Consider the following 18,654-nt stretch of genomic DNA (forward strand, 5'->3'; position numbering starts at 1 on the left):
AACCTGGATTGGAAAAATAAATTCGGATATAAAGAAAGCATCCAGGCTTGAAAGGAACAAAGAAAAGTATATAACAAACCACCACCTTTTTGCTTCAAAATATGTAAATAGTCTTGAAGGTAGTGAAAATTATTAAAACTTCCAGATTCCTGGCGTTTCAAAGGGAGTGAAAGTAATATGAAAAACAATAGCTTTTATTCCAATAATTTAGATTTTTTATTGTAAATGCTTTTCCTTGTACAGTGAAACAAGGAAGTTAACTTTACACTTTGTTGAAAACTGTAAATTTAAAGGTGATACAAAGGCGTTTGTGGGTTCCCATAGTGAAATATTCTTTGTTCCATTCAAGGGCATGGAGCCCTTCTGACAGCATATATTGCATACAAATAAATCATCCACCTTCCACGTTTTCAAACGCTTCTTTATCAAAAAGTGGATTATGTTTTTATTGTGAGTTCATCAGACGGTGTTGTATTAAGGGCAATAATAAGTTTGCGAAAAAAAGCATTTTGTTTAGCCCAAATGGAAAATAAATAGGTGACAAAAGCTCCTTAGGTTTTTCGAGGATTTAAATCCCTACGAAAACCTCGAAAAAGAAAATAATACGTTAAGGAGCTTATTTTGTAAGCCACTCATACAACATCAACGTGATGACAAAAAACTTACCTGGGCATCAAAACGGGGATCTTCGGTAGCCGTGCACGCATGCGCAGAGTGTCGCCTAGCATATATGTGACTAGAATTGACCGGTGCTAATTTGAGGGATGTTGCTAAACCCTCAGAATCTTTGTTCAACAAATCGATTAGAGTTTGTTCGTTGTTCGAGATGATATTCCATCTGGAATAAATTCCAATTATGTAGATAATTCATGGTAATGTCAGTGAAGTTTATCAATCGGCATTACTATTGTAAATTTAGCTTCAGTTTCTGCGCCACTGGAGAATCGTCAATTTCAAACAAGATATCCCTGCAATAAACCGAGCCATAATTTCAATGCACTGACTGATCATTTTAACGAACTTGTCTCTTATTACTCTAGTCGACACTGAGAAGCAAAATTTATTTTACTTCGTTCCCAATTTGAAGTTACGATGTAGGAGAAAATTCCAATTTAAATACATATTGTTTCAAATGACTCGATAATAATAATATTAAATAATTTTGCGATTTGGCTTAAAATCAATATTGATAAACCATTTGTTCAAAATGCTGGATATTGCGGTTTAATAACCTGTTGCAAATTTACATGAAGAGTTTAAATGGAATCTCGATTAGTTAATGTATCAAAATACAACAAGGAAAACTGATTAAAATTTAGCAGCTTCATGGTAATTCAAATACGCGCTTCCCTAATAGTAGACAACCTTAATATACGTTATAAATATTGTATATCCCTTATTAAATCTCGCGCTTGACGTTTTACTGTAGGGAGACTTAGAGGATGCTGCGATATACTTAAATTATTCCTGAAACTAACACAAATAGAATAATGTTGTTTACGTCGTATGATGTATAATAAACCACTAATTTTAACCGCATGTTAACAATCACAGATTAGATCTGCCTCCACTAAATTTGTGTGTGTGTAACTACTTTTAAACAAAAACTCTCAAACAGATTCAATAATGTTTTCCTTTGCCTTAATACAATATGATTGATTTTTTACCCGACACCTAACAAAGGTCGTAGCCTTATTGGTGTGTTCGTATCGTCTACGATTTTATTTATTTTCTTTCTTTTCCGCTGCAAAACAGTGTGATTTTATCTGAACTGATGACTTCTGTTCTTCGAAAAATCGATCTTACAAATCTAAAAGTTAACTTACCTTTTATAGCCTTGAGGACCTTCAATTTGACTAAAGCTGTTTCTGTGTCGATCAACCATTATCTTGTTTTACATTATATTGTCGGCGAGGATTTTTAAAAGCTGTTGTGTCTGTAACAAACGTTCTACGTGATTGGTCAGAAAATAATCCGGTTACCCAGCCCAATAAGACTAATTGGAAGTCGCAAATAGGGGACTAATGTCAACATATCGCTGATTCTAACTAATTGACGAACTGTCGCGTGTTAAATGTAATTTGGAAATGTTTTCCTAATCCATTCCTGTTTATTTAGAATTGAATTCGTTCCCTAATGGCTCTAGTTTAATCACGATCCCTAAATCAATACAGTAGCAAGTGTAGTAACAGTGATAGTATTACTGTCGCCCTTTAAAATCATCCGCAAAACCAGTAAAAAGCTATTTTACACCTGCATTTAAGGCAACAGGTGTTTAAAACCCTTAATTAAAACAGCTACACAATTTACCGATATTTTTCTTTTTTAAAATATCTCTTCGAATCTTCATTCATTTCACGGCTGCCAAGCCATAAATATTGAGGTCTAATATTAAAATTAAAATTTACTAAAAACCAGCAAACTTATTTAAGAAAATTAGAATTTGTTGCGTTCCGAACGAGATCATTATTTACTTTGAAGCCCGCAAAGTTTTTAACAAGTTTCGATTTCTCTTTTAATGGAAAAAATTGATAATAAAGTCATCAGACAGAATTAAGGCATAAAGACCATAATTTATTATATTAGTCATTATCTTTTTATCAATTCCAGACAGTTTATGTCTACTAAACTGGTTTATTTCAAAAAAGTTTCAATATTGTGAAATTTAGTTTGTGTGTTAAAAAGTGATGATTTCTGAGGTAAAGCAATTTTTTTTTGTGGAAATAAGTTGAGCTTTTACCCACTACGGTCCTGCACTCAATTACCAGCAATTTTCAGGTCCGTAATTGTCAAAATGAGCAAAATATTTATTTTTGATGACTTACCACCAGTAAAAAATGTTAGATGTAAATAAAGACGAAATTGGTTTGAAACTATTTACTTTTTATAGACATTTTACTTATGTCAATCAGACTTTGCTTGAAACTGTTTGATTTCGTCAGTTTGTGAATGCTTAACATAACTCAATGTTTTTCTTGAAACTGGTTAATATTGTGATGGGATTTTCTGACACTGTATGTTTAACCAATAAGTATCTAAAGATTTCTAGGGATTCTCAGACGTTCCAGAAAATTAATCACCCACCATCATGGAACGCTACTTCAATTAACTAACTCCTCCAGGTGATTCCTCCTTCTCAACGACAGTAATTATATTCCAAATGCTCCTACGTCTATCCCTTTCATTTTTCTTACATCCAGAATGACTTAAGTGTCTGAGATAATTCAATCAAGTGATAAGCCCTATTATTCCCGCTGAAATAAATTGAACTATTTTAAGGAGACTGAAGTCTTTAATAACTAGAAAGGTTAGACGTTTAGTTTTCAGTTTCATTTTCAATTAAGGAAAATTATTAGTTCTGAGGAGTCCAGATAGCCAGACGTCGGCTACCTAAATCAGACGAATAATTTTTTTCAGGCGAAAGTTTGAGGAGTTATGGAAGGATGATATTAGGTACTCAACCAACTCCAACTTTCCAGTGCAAATTTTATATTATAAACTTTTTAATTTTACGACTTTCAATATATAGACTAATAGATGTTATTCAGTGTAGAGTTTTGTTTATCTGTGATTAAATTAATTTGATCCAAATTTGCTCAAAATTTATATATGAATAACTAACGATTTTTATTCGAAAATTATAAGGATTTCTCCAAGAAACACAGTTTGTGTAAATATTTGTAACCTTTTAAGATCTTTAATCTTCTGGCTTCTGTTACCTGTTGTTTAGTCTTGAAAATAATAAGGTCAAAACCTCGGTTCTTTCCGAACAAAACAAAGAGCCTCTTTGCTCTGTCTCAAACCAGATAAGACAATAAATCTACACTGATTTTTAGCGTTCTTTCTATAAATTTCAAGACAACAAATGGTATTACAAGTTACACATAACAAAAGCATAAATTTTCTAATTTTAGAACGACCTGAGAACGTTCAAAACGTCAAAGTTCCCTAGAGAGAATGCTAAATTTCTTTTAAAACTTAAGAGAAGTTTTCCAGAGTTCCAAATCTGAGACTCAAAAAAGGATAATTATACATTCAATTGAGTCGTGGATTGAAAATGTTGAAAAGTTTTTTTTTAATTCCTGGGGGACGATTTAAGTTTCACTTTGCTTACAATTTTAAACCTTTTGGAGGAAACTTTTCAGTTACTGTTCAAAATGTAGTAATCCCTAGAGGAAATATTAAAAAGTAATTTGTAAGACATTGGGAAAGAGTTTTTGGAAAATGTTTTATGGAAAGTTGAAAGAGAATCTGAATTAAATTTTTGAACATGATTTACTTAAACCTTACTTTATAATTATTCTACTATTATATAGGGGATATAAATTACAAATAAATCATATCATCTGAGTGTGAAAAAATGTTATCACCCCTTTTCAATTGTAAATGAAAGGGTCGCAAATCTTTTCTCAAAAGGCGTGGAATGCGAAAATAAAACTTTAATTTGACAGTTAACTTGGCGGAATATATAAATATCTAATTTCCAGCCAGGAGCCGGTTCTCTAAGGTTTTCCCCTTCTATAAATCTTTTTCTAGATTGTCTAACGAGATGCAGACCTATTCCGAAAGGAACTGAATAATGAGCTTATTGAAAAGCCTTTAAAGTTCGCAATAATCCACATTCCGCAGAAAGGAAAATCAGTTTAACTTCCTAGAAATTGTTTTGGTTTTTGTTGGTTCACTTTGTAATGCTTCTCCGAACGGATTTTCTCTAAACTGACCGCGTCATCTACACAATAGAAACCGTTTAACTCGAAATTCGTCGATTCAATTTGCACAACTATGCTCTTCGTGGAAACTTATTGCGTGATGAAAACTATTGGTAAAATTCAAAGAACTACAAAATTTATAGCTCCTAGGAATTTCTTATATTAATATTTCACACATTTGTAACCACCCAATTAATATTTCTGGTAGTGTGAAATAATTTAATAAAAGGTAAAAATACACAAAAAATTAAAATAGCAAAGCAATAAAATAAAATGCAATAAAAAAATAAATTTCAAAAAACTCTTACCAGTTCTCGTAAGTTCTTCTTAGCGCACAAGAAAGTGAACAACATGCACCTCGTTCCGCGGCGAAAGCACATGTACGTGCACGTCAGAATCCGCGCGCGAGATCTTGCTGACAGGCCTGCGCAGAAACCAAATTCCAATGTTTTCGAGTCATTCTGACGGCCTCACGCGCAGAAGGATTTTCGGAAACTCGTATCACAACTTGGGGAAGTATGACTCGCCGATGTTATTTATATTTTGGCGCGCTTGAGTTTACTTTTAAATTCGCCGCCGAGATTTACCACACGTTTATATTGGGTCGGTGAGAATAACCAAAGTTGCTCAATTTGCCCTCGTATGTTCAAGTTAATTGGAATAACTAGATTAGTTTATTTATTAACCCATATAGAGTTAGAGCAACTGAAGTTAATAATTCTAATCGATTAAGGGATTAAGGGTTTGAGCTTGTTAAGTTTTCCTGAGGTCAGTCAATTAAGTGAAACTCTTGTTTATTGCTTTTGTAAGAAGCACGTAGATACGTGGTTTACTTTCTATACTTTAAGACTTGCAATTAGATTTTTTGTGCTTCACTGTTTGGTTTGGTTGATCAGTCATTACATTCTTTACACTTAGTAGGTTAGTTGATGTTGCATGTTTAGCTAAACGCATCAAAAAAGACGAATAATTTTTCCTACAGGTGTTTATTTTAGTTTGTCCACTACTAATTTATTAGACAAATACTTGGGAGTTAACCTCTATTTATTCTATTGACCATTGAGGCCGTTTAAATCTTTAAGCAAACTATTTCAATATTATACAGAATTCTAATTTAAGTTTATTTTTGGTATGGAGGAAATATAAAGAAGCGAACATATTAAAGGCTATCCGAAGCATAAGGCTTCATATATTCCAGCAAGGCCAAATCTATCGTGGTGACTCATATTTTAATAGAAATTTCTCGGTATCAATACACGTTCCTTTCCGGTACTTTTTTGACAAAAATTTTGTCATAAAAGTAGCATATTAGTTTTTACTGTACGGTGTGTGACTATCATTCTGTGAGGTTTACATTTGCATTGAATCTGTTAAAACCCTGACATCGGTTTTCAATATATTAAATTGAACACTATGTGTTTATTTTCTTAATAGGTAATTATCTGTAAATTCTTGAACTAGATAAGCAAAACTGGTAAATGGTTCTTATGTTATTACCAAGAACATTCATTAAAAATTATTTTTGTTGCCCTCACAATGAAGGAAACACTGGTACTTACCATTGAGTATAGTGTTGGAGTAAAATCATTCCACTTCAAAGTGTTCAATCACTGTGGAGTTAGATAAAACTGACACGGTTGGGCTTTTTCCTGAATTGCTGTTACAATGTGGCTTGAAAAACTTGATGAACGGCAGCAAACAAAAATAACTTACGCAAATAACCTCAAGTTTTGATTTAAACCGTAAAAATTCGTCTAATCCTCAAAAAACTCAATTTCCACAATACAAACAAACGCAAACTGTCACTACTATTTCCGCCATATTGGAATTTTTGACAAGCACCTTCTAGGCTTTCTAGTATAGTAGGCGGTGGGTTAAAGCATAGCTGCCGCTTTTTTCCTTTGTTTACAAGAACAGGTAGGTCAGTTATTGGCCACATTCGTTTTCAAGCTCCATGGAGCGAGCAGAGCGTGTTTGACGTCACGATGACGTAATTTGGCAAAACCATAGATTGACCAATTGTCAAACTACGTCATTGTGACGTCAAAAATGCTCTTCTCGCTCCATGGAGCCTGAAAACGAATGCAGCCTATAATAAACGTTTATTATCCTAACAAGTTTGAAAAAAAACTAATTGTCAGTTGTATACGCGACACGGCAAACCGAAGTCATAGGAACCCTTGACAATGACAGTGACAGTTCTGTAGGTAATGGTGGGTGTCAACTAAATAATGTAAGTCTATTTCTCTGTGTTTAATACAAATAAAGAAGGATAGAACTATACTGAGAGTGCACATTTTTTTTGTTTATTTTGCAGTCCCTAAAAGAAGCGGCATTTTATCATAAACATTTACATAGAAATGTCGATTTGCCTGTGTCTTACGGATTCCAACTAATCATAACGGGGGGTTTGTCATAAATAGGGTTTTAAAAAATTAACGTTACGTTTATGTTTACGTGTTTCTCATGTTGACGTCCACTGTAAAAGGGACTTAATGTTCACCTAATTATTATTATTTCAGATCTAATCATCACATGACACCATGATTACAAACTTACACGGAAGTCACGTGACCTTTGGATCATGACGCGTTCGGATCCGAAATCACAAACCGAAAAAATACTGTTTTTATTGCAAACGAAAGAGACCTGCATTATTGTGAATTGTACCATTAATGGAATGACGTTTGCTTGATCTAAATTGTTTTCCAACCTTATGTGAGAGCTAAAAGTGTTATAAATTGCAAAAACATATTATTTTGCTGTACTAAAATAATAATAAATACAAAACAAAAATAGTAAGTGGCAACATTGCGATAGAATTTTGAGACAGAACCTATATACAGGTGTGGTAAATCCAAAACCGACCATAGGAAAACCGTGTAACTGACAGAGAAACGTAGATAATTTCATACGTGGGACAAAGACAGAAAACGAAAAAAATACCAAGTAGGCCATATTTTCAGTACGCTGTTGCCAAAATCCAATACCGTCGACAAAATGTATTGAATTGGTATTGGATTTTGGCAACAGCGTACTGAAAATATGGCCTACCGTCGACAAAATGTATTGAATTGGTATTGGATTTTGGCAACAGCGTACTGAAAATATGGCCTACTTGGTATTTTTTTCGTTTTCTGTCTTTGTCCCACGCATGCAATTATCTACGTTTCTCTGTCAGTTACACGGTTTCCTATGGTCGGTTTTGGATTTACCACACCTGTATGTATAACCCAACTTTTTTTGCGGTTTTTCGAGTCCAAATAAAAACTGTCGTAATTGTCGAATTATGCCAATAGGCATCCTTTTTTAAATTATCAGCTGTTTGAATAAGATTTTCTACTTGCCCAGACCGTGAGACATCCAATCTCCCTTATAAATAAGGCTCTTCTACATAATTGTACCCGTTGTTCGACAGCTGTCAAACCGTAGGTTAGTTCGTTTAACCAAAATGGACTTAAGCAGAGTAGCTTAATTTAGAAACGCTAATCACGTTATCATCAACAAAGTGGCAGCTGTCAAAACTGATTACTTACTTACTGGTTAAAATTGTTATTTTTGGTTTGTAAATACTTTTAGCTCCTGGAAGTACTCACAAAAAAATGTTAGCCACTTTTTTTATTTATTTCCCGACAATGCAAAAGCAAACAATTTCATCATTTTTAAAAACCATTATTAATAGTTATGCAAAAAAATACAACTTACCGATGCTATTTACATTTCGACGCGCTCGAACTGGTTCAAAAGGCAGGGTTGTTATTATCGGGATTTTCGCACTCCAGCTTTCTTGCTTCATTTACCAATTTTAGTTGGTTTGAAGTGTTTTATTAATTAACTTTCTGTGGGGTAAACTTCAAAAGCCATATTTACCTTATCATTCTCCTAAGGTTCGGTAGTGTTTTATATTTTTTACAGCTTATTTACTAAATAAGATTAAGTAGTAAGTTGAAAAGATTGTAAACAGAAAAAAAATCTTAAAAATCAGAGAGGGTGAAAACAGCGATTCGAGCTTATAAAGCAATACATAATTTATAAAAAAACTGAATAATTTAATGTTTTTCACCCTACCATTCCTGGAGAAATTAATACAATTTAGTAAAACGCTTTTAAAAAATTATTTTTTAAAAATCTGTGGATTATTAATGCGCGACGTCAAAATTATTAGAGTATATATATTTATTCGAACAAAAACGCGTGATAGGCGCTTTTAAAGGGTTAAAAAATGTAATACCCTTGGCATATTTAACGCACAGAAAATCATACATCATGTTATCTGTAAGTTTAATATACGACCTATAAATACCGTTTACCCTAATGACAAAATCGATAAGATGCCGCTCAACTGTGATCTTATTTTTTTATATTTTAACCTAAACATAATGTCAATTCTATTATTTGGTTTTCCATTATGTTAACTTTAGTTGAACTAGCAATTAACGTACTTTTTTGAAAAGTCTCTCTTTGAAAAGTCTATTTCGAATATTTCCGATAAGAACCTTAAAAATTATAGACGCACTTAATACCCTCTTTACCTTTAGAATCGCTCTTAATAGGCTTATTTTAAACACCGAGGGCCATTGAACTTTCTACCATCTTTTGCAACTTAAAGGCTTTCCTGATTATTGCCAATAGTATTTCACTAGATGCAACTACAAAGTAGTAGTAAAAGCTACTCAACAGCATTTTATAAAAAATTAAATTAGGAATTACAGACAGGATTTAGCAAAGGATTTTAGAACCCACAAAAGTAGTATCGAATATTTCCATATAGCTAAAAATAGTTCTTTTTAATCCACCCTTAGAAATATATACGTAGCTTAATTGGAACAATGAAGGGATTACGAAGTTATACAAGAGCATGTAATCTGGATATTCTTGGAAATTTGTATCTGATCAAATAAATATTATTAGCGGCATTATTGTACATAACAACTATACATGACAATTTTAAGCTTGGAATAACCAGTTAGTCGTTGAAATGTGTATCATATTCTTTTAAATTATGCGAACGGTAAGAAATGCTTGACAGCTCAAGACAGATTTTTGGAATTAACTTTTAAGAACTTCACCGTACAGACGGCAAAAAAACTGAAAATGTCATTTTTTGAAACATCAGGCAGCAAATATTATATCCGGTCAGTTAATGAAAGAAATAGGAAACTTGGCAACCAGGAACCGTTCTTTTGAGTCACCCCTCGTAGTCTAGTGTCTGAGGAGCATCGGATTTCGTCTCAAACAGGTAGTAAGGACCAAACCAGGAATCAAATCCAGCAGGACTGCTGCATCGAGCGTGTTGAGGACGCTCCGGGCGTTGGATCCCAGCTGGTTCGTCCGGGCACACAGACCCTCGTCATCGCAATGTTGCCAAAATTGCGAACCATCGAAGAAGTTAAGTTGGAAGCCTATTTAGAAAAGGATGTTTACGTGTAAGCTTACATTTTGTGTAAAATTTAGCTAATAATTATTTTAAAATCATTATTAGAATTTTTATTCCAGTATACGAGCAACCCTAACTTTATCCTTGTTCGAGTAGATTGATTAATCAATGCATATAAGGTTGTATTTCTACCATACGTATTAATATATTATTATGTAATACTCTAATAGCTCTTTAGGTTTCGGAGATATTAAAATTCAAAATTCGCATTTTTTCAATTTCTGAAGAATGAAAAATACTACAAAATGAGTCAAAGCTCGTCTGTCCAGCTCTTCACGTTTCCACGATAATAACAATCACAAAATATTTAAAATACTTTATATTAAGATTTTCCTTTCTTCTACAAATTTTAAGAGCTCAAATTTCACAAATTTAATAGTAACATTAAACAAAAGCTTAATTAATTTTTCTCTGTAACTGAATAGCGCATTATAAACGTCGTTCTCCCAACTGTCAGCAAATCAAAACAAAAATTGTCTCGAGAAATTTGAAAATTTTCTTATGCTTCAATAATCGATACTCATTGTAAATATTTTTCGAAAAAAATAATAATAATCATTATTCACTATACACTCTCAATATTTTTCACATTCATGTTACCGAGATATTATATTTCAAAAAGTAACAAAAAAAGAACCCCCATTCTTTAAATTTTTTTGAAAGTGCTTTTTTTGTACTTATTTTACCTAATTTAAGGTATAAATATGCCTGTGTGCTAAGCATTGGAACCCTCCTGAAGTAAAATAAAAAATTGCACTTTTTGCAAAAATAGATTTTTTTTAATTTTTGAATAATTGTAACTCTTATAGATTTCAGTAAGCAAATATTTCAATTACAATAAATATTATATCAGTACTTAAATGTTGGGAAAGCACGTAGACCTAGAAATGAAAACAGGTTTCACACTGACACGTGGCCAGTCCATTTAATTCAGCCGGAGTTTCGGAGGGATATAAACTATCATTTCTATGTACTCTAACAGGAAAAAGAACAACCCGTGTATAGTTTGGTTCTGCATTGGGTTAGAAGCTCGTAACCTGTGGACTTTACTTACATCGTAATAAAACGCCAGTTTTGGGTTGAGCGCGGTTTTTTTCTCTACTGATTTGATCGCATCGAATTTCCGATAAACTGTTCAAGTTCAATTTTCTACAAAGGCCCATTTGTCTTGAGTTTCCGTTTTTTTGAGGTAATAAAAAAAAGGTTGGGGAAAGTTTTAATACCTCAACAAATTAAACGGCGCTAAAAGGCTAATAAAAACCTTCGAACATCGATCGGTGTCTTTTAATCTACCGGTTATTAGAACCGGATAAGTTCTATTGGCAGATTTACGAAAGGAATTTGACGTGTTTCTAATGAAACGTTTCTAAGATTCATGTTGAAGTTCCAGACTTCGGAATATTAGTTGTTCTCTTAGTTGTCAAGTCGATCATAACTGGAAAATTAGAGAAGCTTATGAGTTCAGCTTTGTTTGTCTCGTCAAGTATATACGAGTAGCTTTGTGGAATGCCGCAGGTAAAGTAGGACCTTTTGCGGTTTTCTACGCCTCTCTCTCCTTATCGTCAAATATTTTACTCGGCCATTCTGGTCGTGGCAGTCATTAACTATCGAATCGACATGTGTTAAATTGTGAAAAGCGACTCTCTCTTCTTCAACTTGATTTGGAAATTGGAAAAATACGTTTACGGGAATTAAATCGATTCTCAGTCCAACGTCGAACGATCTTGATTATAGACGCATTTCTCATTGGACAACTTTTTGCCACAACAAAACATGTTAACCAGACAAAGGAAGATGGAAACATGTTTACATACAATTTTTAATATACATCAACCCACTCGATTGTATACTAGGTCTTTTTTTAAATCTCTTGATTGGGGTGGCGGCAACAAGTCTGAAAAGAGCTTAAGTCGCATCTAAACCGACACGACGAAAACAACTTTCCTGTATCCTTGTCACTTTATTTCCATTACATTAGAGCTTGATAATAAGAAGTTTTATAGAATGGTGTGAGTCTACACAGTTTTCTATAAAAAGTTAAATCTTGGCTTCAACTTGACTACAACAAGAAAGTTCATTTTGTTCGCACGTTTTTACCTCTTAATCATGAAAATTGCTTCAAATCAAATAGAAAACGTTTAAAATTTTAAATTACCAAACAAGTCTCAAAGTGCTTTAATAATTCAGTCAAGAACTTGGATAGACTGACTCTCATCCCTTTATGGTGGGTAAATTCTTAGATGCCTTCCGGCTAAGTAGTTTAAAAAGTTACGAAGTGGTTTATTTTTAGTTATATCGCTTAATTTTAGTTTGTTTTTCGATAACAGTCAGCGGTTCAAAGTAGTTTAGGTTAACTAAAGCAATGTGATTTATTACGATAATTCCGATGATACAGTACTCTTTATTAAGTCAAATATTTATATATTCTTTTGTCTAAATCGCGTTTTTCCAATTTTTTAAAGACCCTAGCGCCCTTATTTGAACTCTAATCAATAGCAAAATTTTGACATATTGATTGAATCTCCATCACTAAGAAAAAATTATCATTTTGTGTTGATTTAATTTAAGGTATTTTTAATTACGTACAGGAAAGTCCAAAAAGAGGGTTTGGTCAGTCCCCAGTGAATTACTCTGTACACACAACATTTTAATCAATATATAATAATAGAAAATGATATTCTAAATAACGTGACCATCATCAACTAACTGTTACTGAGGCAATCCATTATAGATAACTAAAACTTTTTGACACCCAGAGTCCTAACTGATATCGACATTTGAAAGTGTCAAAATTAAACTGATCGAACACCAATTTAAATGGCATTATATAATTATCGCCGAAAATTAATTTCCTCATCATAAATTTATGCTTGAATTAATCAATTAAATTTCTCACCATCATTGTTGGAGTTAATAATAAAATTAAAATTTTAATGTCACTTTCATATTCTGATTTGAGAATAAATATTTTTCGCATTCTATAGATAAATCAAATTGAGTTAGTAACGGTCAATGACTTTGTGTAAATAATTTTAATACAGCTTACTGAGTTTTAATGAGTTAGAATTTAAGAAGAAAAATTAAATTGCCGCGGAGTATTTCTTTTCAATGTGGAAAAAACGAAAAAAGATAAATCGAGCTAGTCGGGAAATTAAAACCGATTCCAAGCGATTGTACATTTAAATAAGCAACATTGTGGAATTAAAAGGAGCTAATTGTCGTCAATTATGTTATATACTGAATTGATTAAACAAATGAGCAAAAAGGACTCATAGCGCAAACCCTCTATAGTTTTTTGTTGAGATAGCTCAATCGGATTGATTAAGGTTGACATGTTAAAACGTTAATATAATTGGTGATTAGCGGGACCGTCTTTTTTCCGGGACTAATAAGTGTTTATTTTGCTGACACTGATTTGTATTTAACATGGATTAAAGGAGTGACAAAGGGAAATAGCTTCTCTTAGGATCGTTGAAAGCCCCCGGGTTTATTTAAATGCCCGGGCATTAACTCTCCATTATTGCTGAAGGGCGTCCTTCGTTTAAACAAAACGCAACAAGCTTTAAATGCTTTATAGTGAACATATGAGCTTGATGGGAGCTTCCACTATATATAATATTAACCAGGACGTGCAAAATACTTACATAAGACGTAGGTAAATAAAATTACTAATTTTAAGGACAAAGTGACGTAACGCGATGGCATTTCTCAGGGCAAGCAGATTAATAGTTGTATCCTACGTTTTGCTTAAAACGATCTATCTTGTCTGGTAGAACCGTTTTTTTTGTGATAAGAGAATATTTTACCAGCTTTGCTTTACGAATATTTCATGTTTCCTTAGCCCCTTAATTTTTCATTTTGTATGGTGCACGTTACCGGATTTTGTTTTGTCATTTATGGACGAAAAATACATTTCATAATCATAACGTTCAAATTCGTTTAAAGCCTAAAGTTTGTGAATACAGCAGCGATAATTCCTGCTTTATAATTCCGAGAGGAAAGATTATATTAGCTATCTAAACTCCTTAATGTGTTTTCAGTTCACTTTGACCAACTTGAATTATTGAGCTCTAAATCTCAAACAGCATATTTAAAAAGCTCAGTTTTATCCTTATCATTTACTGCTGCGCAAAATACTTAAAAGCTTCCACTGTAAAAAGCTCTCACAGGAAGCCTGCTAAAGCCCTTAGAATAGAAAAAATCTCAGTCGTACGTGTTTGGCATTATAATTTTGTATGAAGGATTTATAAAACTTCAAATTATATTATTTAAATTCCCTGTCGCCCGTATTCACCTACAATTCCTTTATCAAACACGTTTTTATTACTGCCCAAAGTTCAAGGCTCAATTTCTAATAAAACCCAAAAAAAAACATTTTTCAAACAAAATTGATAGGACATACATAAAACATAAAAGAATAAATCGTTCATTTTACAGCTATGGTTAGATAATGAAAAGTTTTATCTAACGATATATTTAAATAAATTTCATAGGAACCTTTCTCGAGCAAAATAAAAAATTGACAATTTCGACAGAAAATGGCATTTTGCCAATTTTTTTAAGGTTTAAAGTGCTTTCATTTCAATTTCAACTAATTTAAAGTCTTTTGGTATCAATATGTCCTTCGCTGTGCAAAGATTGTAGCTTTTTTGTTTGAACTCTTATCGAGTTCACTAAACGGACATTAAAAACAGAATAAAAAATACTACGAAATGAGGCAAAACTCGCCTATCTAGCTCTTCATGTTTACAGCTATGGATAGCTAATGAGAAATGCTATCCAACGGTATAATAACTTTGATTGATTGGTGATATTGTTTGGCTTCTATAGAGCTTGAAATTGGATTAATAAAAAATAAAAAATTAGCCATTTTTCCACTTCATCCTAAATAACTTCTATATTTAATATATATTTTTCGTTTTTCAAAAATATCTACAAGATTCGGCGTTTTATTTACTTTACAGTATGTTTGCCAATTGGTTTCACAATAATAACATTTGCGACGGGTAAATTCGCAGCTTTAAAACACATTTCCCTATCATCGTTGGTTTTGTATATGTTTGCGTGTTTACTTTTCGTGGTTGGTTAAAGTTTACTTTACAAACTGTTTAAATTAAACATTAGTTATTCCTACACATCTATAATTACAGTATGATTTAATGCTCCTTGATTTAATCTTTCACCATTATTGGAAAATATGACTGAAATTTCGTGAAGATGATTAATTAATACTGGGTACTTTACAAGATGTGTAATAGACTGAGACTATAATGGAAAAGACATTTCGCACAGTGTAAAATGGTCATATTTAAAGGAATTTAAATATTATTGATGATTGACCTGAAGACCAGTAAATTACCTTTGAAAATGTCACGACTAAAACTAAATCCTTTTAATACGATGACAGATTTACGTAGTTCCCAGAATGCAGAGGTAAATATTTAGTTAAATGAATGTTAAGCTCGGTATTTCAAGAACGAAAGACTCAATGCTCGCACATGCATCCCTGAGACATCCCAGGGGTTTTCTCGAAATGCAATTAAATTTAACCGGAAGAAACCCCGATTGGAATAGCAAACGGTATATAATAAGTTCAGGTTTAGGTTCGATGAACTGTTCTCTGAACTAGAATTTCCTTCCAGTTGATTTAAACTATTTCGTCTACAAATCAATATTTAATTATGTTATTATTTCGTGAGACGTTTGACATTTCCCTTTATTCGAGCAGTAAAAGTGTTAATATTCTCTTGCACGTGCAGAAATGATCTGTTGCCCGCTCAACAGTTTATGGGGTGTCCCATTATCTCGGTAAAAACAGCTTTTAATCGGTTTTAGTGCTAAGCTTTTAGTACACGAACGACATTTGCCGTCGTGCTTTTACAGGCAAATTTAACACAAAGACGTTAATTTGAATAGCATTATTGTAATAGAAGAGATTAAGTTGATTTTCTAATACATTTCCAACCATCCACAGTGAGTAACACCCCTTTAAATATGTATTAACCCTTATCCATTTAATTATCCCCTCATTGTTTTCATAGGTCTAGTGCTTTTACAAATGGATTTTGCTAGAGGGAATTTAAAACCAATTATGTAGCAAATCAAGGAATAATAATTTTTAGGGTGGTACTAAAATACAATAAAACTCGAGAAACCATATAACATAGCTGTTTTGCCAAAATACCTTAATAATTAGGGTTAAATCCTCTCTAAACCACCTCACATAATTAATTAGTTGAAATCATATATCTTTTATTTATATAATGACTGCCTGCACCATCTAAAAGAATTTGGTTGTATTAGCTCAAACAACACTGTAGAATCGATTTATTTTACACCCACTAAAGTGGTAAGAGATGCGATAACTTACTTAAAATCAATATTACATTGTTAATAAAATCTGCTTTATCATGCAAGAGGTGCTCCAAAGATGGAGATTTATATAGATTTAAGCTGAATCGATTTCAGTTTACATGGAGCTGTATAGAGCATTTTAGTTATGGCGAAGGAAACATTTCAAAGTTTCTTGCAAAGTAGTTGACATAACTGAAAACGGGCAAATTTGCATTTTTTGTACACTGGTTAAGGCCGAACAATTTATAAATCGTCACCCTGTAGCACAAAGAAATATTTTTGGCAAACTGAAAAACCAGAATATTTCAGCCGCTTCAGTTGTAGGTAAACTCCAAGAGATGGCGCTAATACAGCTCGTCATTACAGACATAGTTGCCAACTTTTGCAGTATTTCCTATAATCCACTTTCTTTTGCTATCCCATCTAACTGCGTAAGAAAGCTTGATTTTTTTCAAATAAATTTGAGTTAAATTACTCGTATTTTGAAAACTAAAAAAGATAAGAATTTCTGGTTTTAGGTATCGATAATAAAGATTCTGTTTTTTAGTTTTAAACTGATAAACTAAATCACGAATCTATTTGTAAGATTAAAATGTCATTTTTAACGTCACGTGACAGTTTTTATGTTTAGACTATTTTTTTTAAATCGCGTGAGTTTTTTAACGTCAAAACAAATCCTGAAGGTCACGTGACTCTTATAAGATTTAAAATAGAATTTATAATGTCATCTGACAGTTTTAAATGTCATTTGAAGGATCACGTAATCATTTTTCAGTTTAAACTGATATTTTTAAAGACACGTGACCATCTTTACAGTGCAAATGGCCACGTGACAATTTTTAATTATTTTAACGTCAAAACAAAAACCTAAAGGTCTTGGTCCCACTCCAATTTGAGCATATCCCTAACCAAAGTAGCATATAGCCCTTCAGTTTTTCGTTTCCGATTAATAGACCGGACCCCAAATCAAATGTCGTTCTGTACTAGTCATAATTTTTAAGAATTAAAGAATCTGCATAAACGATTTTTTAATAAAGAATTAACGATTAAGAAATACGAAATAAGTATTAACAATAAAGAATTAGCTATTAAGAAGTTGGGTAAACTCGGCCTTTAGTCTATGCTTAAGAGATTTTTTGCAGAGTAGCTCTTGTAGACTTAATAAAACACTTTGGGAACTTTAACTGTTTAATTATATTTGGTAAAAGTGCAAAATGCAAAGAGTGAAAAGACCGGCTACATAATTTCTTATAACTTGTTTTTTGACTACTACTAGTTGACATTTAACATACAGTGTTGCCACATAAACTTATTTTCATTGTTTTCTCTAATAAGATTCACGTCGGCATTACTTGCTCTCATAAAGTAACAGAAAATAACTAAACTTACCAGCGATATATTTTTCAGCACAACTTTTTCATAATGAAACACACACAGTTCGAAAACTATACACTTTACACGTGATTATTCTATTTAAAAAAAAAAACTAACAGGATCACAATTTAATTTGAAAAATCCACCACAACATTAGCCAGTTCCATTTAAACTGAAGGAGGAAGCTTTACGTAAAATGTTGTAAAATTGTAAACCGTTACGTTGCCAAATGTGTAAAAAATAAGTTATTTTTTGTTTATATTTTATGCGTACCTACTAAAAAACTTGGTTTAAAGTCGATGGTCATCAGCTAACGTAAATAACACTGCAAGCATTAAAGCAACATCGCTCTTTTTATATGTTTTCCGTCGACCAGCCTATTTTAGTAAACGATAACGAATGCAAGCAAAATCGTTTATCAATGGGTCTTATTAGGGTTATAATAAATTATATATTAATAGGGATACTTTTAGCGGTTTGGCTGAGAACTTGATTTAGATTTATTTATAGACTATAAAACTAAGATATAGACCCCGCAAGTCAAAGGGAGTCAAAATATGGCCGCCAAGTCGGGTAGGAAGACTGATCTTGGAATTGCCAAACAAAAATAAATCGTATTTATGAATCAAAGAGTGAGGTGTGAGGTTTAGCTGCCGACTGTCAGTTGGTTGAGAGTTAAGACTGTGCCCTATGTTGCCACATCTTCCACGAGCAGTGTTCAGCAATGTGAACCTATAGTCGGCGTGGTTTGACGTTTTGAAAATACATTGGTATTGCTTA

At 32.7% G+C, this 18,654-nt stretch overlaps 1 protein-coding gene across 4 annotated transcripts in view; it reads right to left on the reverse strand.

Moving 5' to 3' along the window:
- Positions 1-18,204, reverse strand: part of LOC145738652 (atrial natriuretic peptide-converting enzyme-like) — a 35,335-nt gene extending 17,131 nt beyond the window's left edge. For 3 of the 4 annotated variants that reach the window (XR_014180832.1, XM_081993578.1, XM_081993575.1), the window contains exons 1-3: positions 5,018-5,143; positions 1,827-1,936; positions 667-838 (exon numbers count right to left, since the gene is read on the reverse strand). Coding sequence is in view for 3 of the 4 variants with exons in the window: in XM_081993578.1 (XP_081849704.1) it covers positions 667-838; positions 1,827-1,885 (231 nt within the window). In the remaining variant the exon portion in view is untranslated. Of the gene's footprint in view, positions 1-666; positions 839-1,826; positions 1,937-5,017; positions 5,144-17,889 lie in introns of those variants that run through there. The other variant, XM_081993577.1, reaches the window with a different exon arrangement.
- Positions 18,205-18,654: the final 450 nt, after the last annotated feature.

This window comes from Ips typographus, linkage group LG16, assembly GCF_016097725.1.
Source record: "Ips typographus isolate SLU linkage group LG16, UJ_Ityp_2.0, whole genome shotgun sequence".
Taxonomy (NCBI): Eukaryota; Metazoa; Arthropoda; class Insecta; order Coleoptera; family Curculionidae; genus Ips; species Ips typographus.